This window comes from Meriones unguiculatus, chromosome 6 (assembly GCF_030254825.1).
Source record: "Meriones unguiculatus strain TT.TT164.6M chromosome 6, Bangor_MerUng_6.1, whole genome shotgun sequence".
Classification (NCBI taxonomy): domain Eukaryota; kingdom Metazoa; phylum Chordata; class Mammalia; order Rodentia; family Muridae; genus Meriones; species Meriones unguiculatus.
Window position 1 is genome coordinate 129,126,651 of NC_083354.1, and position 12,465 is coordinate 129,139,115.

General features: G+C 42.6%; 1 protein-coding gene across 1 annotated transcript in view; it reads left to right on the forward strand.

The window, feature by feature from the left end:
• The first annotated feature begins 4,986 nt into the window (after window positions 1-4,986).
• The window catches only part of Nbn (nibrin), a 33,107-nt gene continuing 25,628 nt past the window's right edge, over window positions 4,987-12,465 (forward strand). Inside the window, exons 1-5 of the mRNA XM_021630905.2 lie at window positions 4,987-5,143; window positions 9,467-9,600; window positions 10,887-11,035; window positions 11,358-11,517; window positions 12,233-12,336. Coding sequence (XP_021486580.1) covers window positions 5,107-5,143; window positions 9,467-9,600; window positions 10,887-11,035; window positions 11,358-11,517; window positions 12,233-12,336 — 584 coding nt within the window. The 5' untranslated portion in view covers window positions 4,987-5,106. The remainder of the gene's footprint in view (window positions 5,144-9,466; window positions 9,601-10,886; window positions 11,036-11,357; window positions 11,518-12,232; window positions 12,337-12,465) is intronic.

Sequence of the window (12,465 nt, forward strand, 5' to 3'; positions counted from 1 at the left end):
AATGGGTTCGGGACCAGCTCCTGCGCCTTGCAAATGTTTCCCGAAACACGCAATCTGCACAGCTAGTGCACCGGATGCCTTTTGGTCCTTTGCGTTTATTCCTCACGTCTGTAAAGCCGTGGTCCTCCCAATGTTCCATCACGTACTGTCTATCAGAATAATATTTTTGTACTTAGAGCACGGCCTCTCTTCTAAAGCCCAGCATACCGTGAAAAGTCGGAGGGCACACAGTCGCCTATCACAAGAAGATTGGCTCTGACGGCCAAGCCCTTACTTGTCTCTCTGAGGAACTAGCGCACACTTAAAAGCAAATGCACAATTATAATATAAATAAATGACTTGCTACAACCGCGCAGGGCACTATAAAAGATTACGGTTTTTCAGACTTGAAATTTAAAGAAAGGAAGAAAAGAAAGGAAAGGAAGAAAAGGAAGGAAAGAAAAAAAGAAAGGAAGGAAGGAAGGAAGGAAGGAAGGAAGGAAGGAAGGAAGGAGAGAGAGAGAGAAAGAGAAAAAAAGAAAAGCAACTTAGCACACAGTGCAGCTTGTCCTTACCAGATTTTAGATAGATAGATAGATAGATAGATAGATAGATAGATAGATAGATAGATAGGCAGATAGGCAGATAGACAGACAGGTAGACAATCCTTAAAGGTATGTAGGCATGTGCCCTGGCTTGTTTTCCCTGCTGCACTGCTAAGCTCCTCCACCTCTGACCTGGCCCTGGACAGCGAGGTAACACACCTGGTGAAGTACCTTGCTGCCCACCCTGAGTTCCATCCCTAGGACCCACATGGTGGGAGAGAACCAGCTCCAGCCCATTGTCTTCTGAGCTCTGCACAAATAAATAGATTAATCTGTTTAAAACTCTGTAAACACTTAGGGAGAGAAAAACAGGAGAAAGTGCTTGTTTTAGCTTACAGCTCCAGAACCATTGCGATGGGAAGTCAAAACAGCAGGAGCTGGAAAGTGAGGTCACAAGTCCATGTCACTAGTCCGCTCCTAGGTTGCTTAGACCTGTGATGTCATCATTTGTCACTGCCACCAGGGGCCCAGGATAAAAGGATCCCTGCCTCTTACTTCTCGGTGTCTCTCTCCTCTCTTGCTCTCTCTGCCTCAAATTCTTTCCTGGGGGACTCCCACATCTCATCTCTCTCTCACTCTCTGCTCTCTCTCTCTCTCTCTCTCTCTCTCTCTCTCCTCCACCTCCTCTTTCTCTCCACCTCCATCCAATAAATGTCTTTAATATAGTATCTGTTGTGTGCATGGCATCATTTTTATATAAATACTAACAGTCACACAACGTTGCAAGACAGGAGAAAGCAATGAATCAGGCCTCCCTCTCCATTCTGTAAGGTTCAGGATCCCCTGCTGGGGGACAGTTCTGTGCAAGATGGCTCTTTCCACACCAGTTAACACAATCAAGATAACTGCCAGGCCTCAAAGGCTGTTCGCTTATGTGATTCTTTCAAGTTCACAATTAACGATAATCGTTGCAGTTCTGCTGTTTATCAACCTGACGCCCAAACGCATTAATTTTAAGCAATAGCCTTCCCACATTTGTCCCTATACACTCATGTTATAGTGTAAAATGTATTCCATCTGACTTTAAAAGTCCCCATAGTCTTAAACAATTATAAGACTTTAAAATTCCAAAGATTTGGATCAAAAACAAGTTAAATACTCCCAACATACAATGGCACAGAGTAAGAATTCCTGTTCTAAAATGAGACCAACATATAATATGAAAATGAGAACATGACCACTCCTAGGCTGCTCACAGCTTGCCAATGTTGGACCATAGTCTGCAAGTGATTCTAATAAAGCCCATATATACATATATATATAGAGAGAGAGAGAGAGAGAGACAGAGACAGAGACAGAGACAGAGAGAAAAGAGATTCATTCTGTGAGTTCTGCTGCTCTAAAGAATTCTGACTGATCCAGAGGGTTAGGCTGAGATCGTCATGGTGGGAAGAAGACATGCATGGCATTAGGCAGTCCCTGAGACTTTTATCCTGATCTACAGTTGGCAAACAGAGAGAGAGAAAGAGAAACACTGGGCCTGCTGTGGGCTTTTGAAACTTCAAAGCCCACCCTCCGTAACACACTTCCTCCAGCAAAGACACTAACTCTAACACTGCCACACCTCCTAATCCTTCTCAAACAGTTCATCAATGGTGGACTAAGCATGCAAATATATGAGCCTGTGGAGGCAGTTCACACTCAAACCACACCGAAGGGTAAAGGGTATGAAGGGACACACACACACGCACTGAATAAATGGGAAAAGTTTCTTTTTCCTCTTTGAGACAGGGACTCACCGTGTAGTCCTGGCTCTCCTAGAACTCACATGTAGACTAATTGCCCTTGAAGTCTCAGAGATCCATCCTCCTGTCCCTGCCTTCTTAAGGCGTGTGCTACCACACCCAGCTAGGGAAAGTTTCTTAACAGCTTCTTAGACATAGTTTACAATCATATACCTCCGTACATGTGTATGTATACACACACATACATACATACATACACACACATGACCACCACAAGACACTTCAGAAGTGCAACTCTCTTCTCAGAAGCCCACACCCCTGCTCTCGGATATGTCTTACTCGTTCCCTGAGCACCCGTGTGTTAATCCCTCCACTTAAATCTATGTTGAAAAAATCTCCCTTCAACAATCTAATCCTGCTTTGTATAATTCTTTTCTGCAGTGAAGTTAAGGAGCCAGCTTCGTCTGAATGGCAGTACCTAAAGGATAAGACAGTCCATACACTGCTGACACCAGATCTGAGCTGCCTCTTCTTCTGACAGGTAATTGATTAAAAGCACTGGGAGTGTGAAGAGTTGAATTGTTCACAGCCATTCATTGAACGTTCTTCTGTCTGACTCATCATCTTTGTAGCAGCTAAATCCTTTTAACATGTGTTAACAGACAACTAGCTTCCAGCAACAAAAAGCTAAGAATGTCATCAGATACCATAAAGACCTTTTATACATTTCTCTCCTCTGCTGTCTACCAAAGTATTTAGAAAATACATTGATTTATGACTTTTCTTCTGTAACTATAACTTCAGGAAATTATTTCCATGTTGGAAGAGGATATTTAAAACCTGAATGCATATCTTGGGGCAACGGTCACTCATATTTAGCTTACGAATATAGTATCTTTTGTTCTTTTTGAAGTAAGAACATGTGTGTTTAAGAACCCCCTTCCTCCAAGAAGGAATCACCTCAGGTTTCCTTCACCTCCCAATAAGTTAAAAGCGCTTCAAACATGCCTTAGTCTAGTACTAGACAGCAAATACTTCTATTTTCTTAGAATGGTTGCTAAGCCAGAATGATACGACAGGAACTGACACTGTGGTTATAATATTTCCTTTTTTCTCCCATGTAGTAATTGTTTAGCAAGTTGAACCAGAAACCAAAGTACTTCAGGGTTTTTTTTGGGGGGGGGATTTTGCTTTTTTAAGTAGAGAATCAAGGTGGAATTCCAACTCTTGTGATCAAAGTGTTGTCCAGAAGCTACCAAACTACTGGTTAATATTTTGTTAGTTTTATAAAAACCCAATATATAGTGCTTTGTAAAATTTTTAAGTTGACTTTGATTAGGCTCATAGCTTCTGGAGTAAGGAAAATATTTGAAAGGAGTGGACAGTGTCTCCCAGCTTTGTAGTGTAGCCACAATTAAGAATTGAAAGTTTCAGGGTGGCCAGGGCTTCAAAGAGAAACCCTGTCTGTAAAAACCAAAAGAGAGAGAGAAGAAGAAGAAGAGGAAGAGGAAGAGAAAGAAGAAGAAGAAGAAGAAGAAGAAGAAGAAGAAGAAGAAGAAGAAGAAGTAGAGAGAATAAAAACTAAAAAGCTTAGCACCTGAGCTCAGCATGGTGGCACACACCTTTAATCCCAGTGCTTGGGAAGCAGAGGCAGTCAGCATGGTCTAGAGTTCCAGGCAAGCCAGGATTACATAATAAGACTCTCAATAAAGCAAAACAAAAGTAATGATAAGCTTAATTTCGAGCTCGATTGTCCTTGTAAATAAAGGAAGAAGTCTCTCAGTGTAAACAGTTGGCTCTCCAGCTAAGTCTTAGATTCTAAGAGCTCTGGGTTTCTAGATTCTAGCAACCACCGACCAAAAAGTATCATTTTAAAAAAGTATTTCTGCTGAACATGGACAGATTGATTCTTATTCTGTAAACAATGGGACCTGACAACTGTTCAAAGAGCATTTACATTTTCCTATGTACGACATGTAATTTGATAGCCAATTACACTGTGTGGGAAGATTACCGTGCTAGGAATTTATTGTGCTGAAGATCGAACCACTGCATCATGCATGCTAGGCAAGCACTACATCTACTCTGCTAGTGTCTGTATCAGCTCTGTATCTTAGCCTTCCAAATGCCTTGACCTCTATCGATACAGTCTCTTTAACTCCACTGCAGTCATTCTTTAATCTACACACATTCACATACGATGTGTAACACGTTATCTCAGTTATTACTAGTAATTTCAACTGAAATAAAAACAAAACTTGTTTGCCAATGATCAACTATTAAGGGATATGGGGACCACTTGGCAAATTGCAGCCAAAGATACAAATCAGCTTGTGAGTTCATTGTTATGCAGTAAATCTGACATTGCGTGAAGACGCAAACATGTTTCTGTCATAATGCACACAGGACAGACTGGAAAAGATCAAACAAATTTGGCTTTGGCATGAAACCTTCATTTTAACCGATACTACCACATATGGTGTAAATTAAGACGTTAAACGAGGGAAACAATATAGCCCACCAGTACTTTAATGCATTTCATTTAAACTCCACATGACTTCCGAGACTCTTAGACACTACTACAGTTTGTGGACTAAAAGCGTGAGGGAGTTGGGGCCACCGCATCCTTTAACAGGACACATTCTGCACTGCTGCCTCCTCGGCACCAGGGGGCGCCGGCGGCGCGCTCCGGCCGGGTTTCCCGCGCTTCCGAAGAACTCGGCTGAGTCCTGGGAGCGCGCACGTCCCGGCGCCCGCGCCCGTGCAGCACGGTGGCCGCGCACGCTGGGCAGCCGCTGTTGGCGTGGCGCGTCGCGGGGTTCTAAGGCGCGGGACCCATGTGGAAACTGCTCCCGGCCCCCGGAGCCGCTCCAGGTCGGTGCGTTGAGGAGGCGGCGGGGAGTCCTGCGGGGCCGGCTGCGGGGGCGGGGGGGAGGGTGCTGCGGGGCGCGCTTCCGGTCCGCCCTCCTCGCCTTCCGGCGGGCGCCCCGACGTCCTGACTCGCTGAATGCGGGGACTGGGTGTGGGGAGCCGAGGCGGGAGTCGCCGTCCTTCGCGCGGTGAGGCGGGCGCCCAGGCCAGGCCGGCTCCAGCTGGGCTGAGAACCCGAGAACTGAAGCCCTTACGGGACACACCAGGCCCAGTTAGCCCAGGCGCCCCGCAGGGCTGGGACCTAGACGAGAACCCACGCGGACGCGTAGTTGCGAAAGGTCACATGACAGCACAGGAGCACTTGAAAGTTTTCAGCCCGCACGCATCTCAGCCGTCGGGGCGTGGGGACCCTCCACCCACCCAGTTTTACTCAGTGAAAAGGTTATCCTGTGTTAAGTGCTTGTCCCCTTCCATAGTATTAGTTGATGAAAGGTTAAGCACTTGCCTGCGAGTGTATTTTGTTTTCCGGGAATTTTGTGAGGATGCAGTTACAAACAGTGGGAAGGGAAATAGAAGGTCTGAAAGATTTGCCGTGTGCGTTGCCGAGGTAGCATGCAGATTTGTGTTGGTGAGCAAGTGGGCCTGAATAATTAGCCTTGAGCCTCGCTGATCTATGGCTTTCTGTAAAATATCAGAAGTGTTCTGGATGTGGTGTCACAGGCCTGTAATCCCAGCGCTTGGGAGGTGGAAGAAGGAGGATCAGGAGTTCAAGGACATCCTCAGCTATGTAGAGGCCCGCTGCTATATGAGGTCCTGTCTCAAAACAAACAGCCCACCAGATTTAAGTTTGAGTGAGGGAAGGTCCCTGAATTGCTTGTCATCTTGAACCGTAGAGCTTCCCAGAGCTCCATACAACCCCGTGGCCAGCAATAATTTATAGACAAAATGGAAATAACATAGGAAAGCACCTTGGTTGAATTTTACTTCAGCAGCCCGCGCTTCTATAAGGACTCTTTCTGATCCGTTGGCAGTCTGTGACTGATACCTGGCTATCTGTTAGAAAAGTGTACTTTTAGGCTAGTGTTCAGTGTTCACCCGGACAGCCTTAACCCTTTATTAACAGATGATAGCAGAATAAACACATTTCTAGACTCAGTGGCTGAGGTACGTCTCAGAATCTTATGGAGTCTAATGGGTTAGTTTTCAATTTAGTTGGTCCCCTTTGTGTTAAGTCATAAGCTAACAATGTTTTCCTTCCTTGAAACTGTCCATCTCTGGTAAACTGAGTGGGATGTGGGATGGTGCCTGCCAGTTATCACAGCTCCTGTGAGGCTGGACTGTGGATCTTGAGTTGGAGGACGCAGGCGGGAGCATAGTGAGACTTCATCTCAAAAGTGAAAAGTGAGAAAGCAAACCAAAATCTCATTGACAAGCTACAACTCAAACTGTGTGGAAAGGTTGCTGGACTCCTTTGCTGCCTGTGTAGTTGTGATGATTACTCTACCATGGAATAGAAGTCCATGCTTCCGGGCTCTACAATTTGCAACTTGTTTTTTTTTTTAACTTTTTATTGAATCTTTGTGAATTTCACATCAGGCACTTCCGTATCACTAATCTCTCTCTGTCCCTCCATTTCTGCCCTCTGCGCTTTTAATCTTCTTCACAAAAGAAAACAAAATCTCTGTGTGGAAGCTGCAGTGTGTATGGTGTATCACACAGTATATTGGGCCTTTTGCCCCAACGTTTTCTCGAAAACGTTCACTACAGTGAGTCATTGGTCTGCTTTGAGGCCTGTGGCTTCTGCTACACTATCAGTACTGGAACTTACTGGGACTTCTCTTGGATATCCTGTTGCTACCCTGTGTTACGGAGACGCTGCAACTTTGGAACTGCAGGACTGGCTCCTTCACGGGCTCCAGCAGTTCATAGATGATATAGATGTTGGGCTGAGCCTACTTAAAGCCCTGGATCTGGGCCTGGGTGTTAGCTGAGTTGGTCAGCCTGACATCTCTCCTGCACCCAGGCCACCAGCACTGCCCAGGTGAGGGATGGAGCCATCTCACTATAACCAGCAAGGGGCCGGCCAGTTCTCCCCTAACCCATGCCCTTGGGGCCTGCTCACCCGCAACCCCATGCCTGTAACCAGGGCCAACATTACTGTGCTTCCTGGGTGAGGGGGTAATCCCTGATTACTGCAGCTGTTGAGGGGTGGGGCCAGCTCTGCAGTCTTTGGACCTCAATAGGGCCATTGCCTTTGGTGGTAATATGGATCACTGACACAGACACAGACCCCACCATCACCACCACCACACACACACATACATACACACACACACACACACACACACACACACTGCTGCAGGATCACAGCCCCAGACATGGCCCTGTACAGCAGCATGGACCAGGACCTCTGCAAGGCCTCAGGTGACATTGTAGGCTCATGTCAGGCAGTTCCTCACTCTCTCAAGTCACCATTTCCACCGCTCCTCATTGTGCACACACCATTTTGCTTCTCTTCCTGTTTCATCTCTTCACCACTTACTTGCTCATCTTGGTACCTGTGGCCTCTGCTGAGTGGTCATCACAACTTTTTTTTTTTAATTAATAATTTTCCACTGATTTGAAATGCTATCATTAACAGTAAAACAGAAGTCTTCCAAATGTATAGTTGTATCTAATCTGATCTTAAGTGTATTAATCTATGTTTTTCCCCCTGGTCCATTGAAACATCTTTTAATTACTATAGCTTTTTGGGGGCATATTTTACAACTCAAATTCCTTCAACATGAGTACATCTCAACATCTTAAAAACACTTAAGGCTGCCCTTCCTGAAGATCTGGGTTCAGTTCAACAGTCTGTAATCTGACACCATCCTCTGGCCTCTGAGTATTTATCTATTTTTATTTTTTTAGAGAAGGTCTCTGTCGTATCAACCTGGCTGGCCGCAATCTCACAAGAGATCTGCCTGGCTCTGCCTCCTGAGTGTGGGCTTTAAAGGCAGGTGCCACCATATCCAGCTTGCCTGTTTTTTTAAGATATTTTCCCAATGAAGTTTTGATATTATTTAATAAACTCCAAAATCAGTAGTGTGACTTTGTCTTATAGTACATTAAATTTATGTTATGTTGGAGGGAGTATTGATTCACTGTTGTTTTCCCTTTGTAAAGTGATAAAGGCTTCCATATATATAAATAACCTTTCCTGTCCTGTATCCTTCAGCGAGGCTTTATTAAAAAACAAAAACGTGGAACCAGAGAGATGGCTCAGCAGTTAAGACCTTTTGTTGTTCTAGCAAAGAACCCAGGTTCGGTTCCCAGCCTCCACATAGTGGCTTACAACTATCTGTTACTCCAGTTCCGGGGGATCTGATGCCTTCTTATGACTTACAGGGGCACCAGACACATATATGCATGTAGAGAGTATGAGGTCCTTGTGAACACAGATAAGCACTAGGGAACCCAGGAAAGTTAAACAGGAAGGTTTATTCTCTTCAAAGGAAGGAGATGTTTGCCTTTTTTCCACCAGGGATGCTGAGAAGGATGTAGCTCACAACCTGGGGATCTTTGACTTTCAGGAGAGTCAGGCTTCACTTGACTCCCACAGACTATTCTGTTTGTTTAGCCCAGAATTTTCCCCCAAATCCTTGCACATTGCTTTTCAGTCCATTAAACCCACCCTATGAGAGATATCACTTGTGCGTTACAACAGCTTCAGTTCCTTCTGTCTTATCTCAGGCCAGTCCTGACACCCACAGACATTGTGTGTACCTCAGCCATCCCTCCCCTCTCCCAGTGAGTTCTAAGTCAACAGAACCCACCTTTATGGAAAAAGCCATATGTAATGTACTTTGTAAAGAGTTTTAGTGTAAAGGTGTCTTAATCTGTGTTGTACACATAGTACTAAGTTAATTGTCATCAGGAAACTTTTTTCCAAAGCTGTGATGTGCCTAAATATGGCTAAAATAAACTGCCTGGTGCCAGGCTCTAGAGCCAGCATTGGTTAAGTCAAGCTGAACCAAGCTTCATTTTTGACTCACTGTGGAGAGCTGGCAGGGACTGCCACACATGATGCACCCACATACATGTAGGCAAAGCACATAAGTAAATCCAACAAAAAATTGTTAAAGAAAAAAACCACATTTGATGTAAATAATTTGTTTACATATAAATATATATTTGTATAAATATACACACATATGTCAAGTTGCTTAGCATTTAAGTAGCAGAAGTGTCTTTAATTTTAATACCTGTTCAGTATATCCTATACCATGAATACATGTATGTGTATGTGAATCTTAAAATTGACTTCCTTTTGTTCTCCCTTAGGAGAACCATGCAGACTTTTGGCTGGCAGAGAGTACGTGGTTGGAAGGAAAAACTGTGCCATTCTAATCGGAGATGATCAGTCCATCAGCCGAAATCATGCTGTGCTAACAGTAACCTTTCCTGGAACCAACTTGGTATGTTGCTACCTTTATTTTACTATCTTTTAAGCGGTTTAGCCAAAACAAAACAAGGAACAGCAATAGGAAAACCCACACTTAATTAGTAGTGACCCTAGTCATATTTATTTTGAATAGGAAGCTTCTGTTTGAAAGTTTACTTTTTCTTTGGGTAATTTTGAAATTCAGAGGAAGGATTAGAAGACATTTTGTGTCAGTCTTTTGTCAATGATGAAATAACATAAGATAAACAGTTTAAAGAGGGACTCAATATATAGTCTGTGATCTCCCTGCATGGTATTGGATTTGCAGCCCATGCCATATTTAGTGCCATGGAACACTTATTAGGAGGCCGGGAAGCACACAGACAGGAAAGAGTGGAGGACCCAGAACTCCTCCAGAGTCCACTTCCACCATCTACCTTCCTTCCACTGGCCCCTACAGCTAAGCCTTTAAGATATGGATCTTTGCAGCACACTCAGATCCCTCAAACTGTTGGGCATTTATTGAATGGTTTGTGCGTGTCAGTCATGTGCCAGTTCTGGGAATACAACAGTGAAATACATTCATGACCTACAGTCTTAAAGGATTTTGCAGCTGTCCCGTGTAACACATTTTCAGTATAGGAACTGATATATTTTACTAAGGAAAAGAACTTGTTAATGCTGTTTAGTTCCATTGAATGGCTCTGAGTATGTTCTATCACAACCATAGATGGTGGAAGTGATAAAGTATTTTTAACTATCCGTGCTTATTTTAGTACTTGTGTATAAGAAGAGTTATTGTTTCATGCATACTCTGCATATATGTAATATGTGCTCAAACAAATTCAGGTTTTAAGTCTTTTTTTTTTTGGAATAGAGAAAATGTTTATTATTGAAATTTCTCCAAGAAAAGTAAAATAGTTGCATTCAGTCAGGAACTCTAGCCTTTTAGCCTTGTATTCTCGTTGGGTTAGTTTTTCATGATACAATTTTGATAATGTAAAAAAAATGTGCAGGAGAGGATACGCCTGGCTTGTTACACACAAACAAGACTGTACTAAACAAAGCCTCAGAAAAGTGAATTTGAATGGTTAGGGAAATCCACACTGTCCTAGCAGTGAAATCTGAGAGGTATTTCTTGGCTTTAAGAAGTGACCTTAGGGGGAATGTTAGCTGAGTGGTTGTTCCCTGTGGGTGGCCTAAGTGGAATCATTGTCTGTTTACTTTTGCTACCCAGAAAGTTATCGATCTTGTGAAATCTACGCTGTAATTGCTAAGTGGCGAAACACCTTAAATCATTTGTTGATTTTTTTTTTTCAGAGTCAAACAGATGAAATTCCTATATTAACAATAAAAGATAATTCTAAGTATGGAACCTTTGTTAATGAGGAAAAAATGCAAAATGGCCTTTCCAACACTTTGAAGACAGGAGATAGAGTTACTTTTGGGGTGTTTGAAAGTAAATACAGGTAAGAAGTTTCAAAGCTGATGTGAAATCTACAGCTTTATTTGAAATTCTAAAGGAAGAGACTGGGAAAAGAATTGAAACTTCCCTAACTGGATGACTTGTTAGGCCCTGAGAGCTGTCATGGTAGCTCAGTTGTTTGAGTCCTCATAGATTACATTGTAATGTTAACTTGGGTTGTTGCTTTTTCTTCATTAGGACTCAGAATTTAAGAAATGACTATTTCTTAGGAAAAATAAAATTAAGAAGACTGATATTTTACACTCCTGTGAGTTGGTGTCTCTGTAACCACAGTCTAACTTCATGTAACTTGCTTTTATTTGCAGAGTAGAATACGAGCCTTTGGTTGTTTGTTCGTCTTGTTTAGATGTCTCTGGGAAAACTGTTTTAAATCAAGCTATTTTACAGCTTGGAGGACTTACTGCAAGCAACTGGACAGAAGAATGTACTCATCTTGTCATGTCATCAGTTAAGGTCACCATTAAAGTAGGTTGGAAGTCTTTCTATGCTGAACTCAACTTCTGTCAGGTTAAGCTCAATTCCTTAATTTACACAGGCTTTTACAATCATTTACTTTGAAACTGTCAGAGTGGCTGTAGATTCATGTACGCCATGTTGTATTTGGGCTTGAATGGCTTCTCATTATTCATTTTCTCAGAGAAGAAGTACACTGATTGTTCAGGTTTTGATTTGCCATTCTTAAAAGGTGTTATATTACCCCTTATTATGAACATTTATTTGATTGTATAGATCATGTTTTCAGTCCGAGACAGAGATTGGAGTTAAACTGCTTGGCCACTCTGGAAGGCTCACAGCTCACGTCTCCTCTGTCTAGCGCCTCTTCTGTCCTCATACCGTCTCATGATCTCACACTCCTGTTTTGTATTGAAGATTCTGTTCACAAAGACTTTGGAGTTGTAATTTAGTATTACCTTAGTGAGTCTAACCAACCTAGGTATGTAGATTTGCGTTCTTCACGATAGTATTTTAAGGCTTCTTACGTTGGAATGTTCGTGCTCTAACCTAAGCTGTGACCAGGTATTGACTATAGTTTAGATTGTGTCTCCCTCATGCATTTAGGACGTTGAAAGGAGAAACAGTGTAGGACTACCTCTTTGTAGTTTATAACTTACAGCTTTCTTTTAAATAAGCTATTGCGTGAATATATGTATTTATACTTACCTATGATTTTCCATTTTAGACTATATGTGCACTCATTTGTGGACGTCCAATTGTAAAGCCAGAATATTTTTCTGAATTTCTCAAAGCAGTTGAGTCTAAGAAACAGCCTCCAGAAATTGAAAGGTATAAAACTTATGATAAATTTAATAAAATACAATATAGGAATAAATAGCCATTTGTTTTATTTATAGTAATCCCATGTCACCTTTTCTTGTTGCCATGGAACAAATCTTAAATAAGTATCAATGTTTT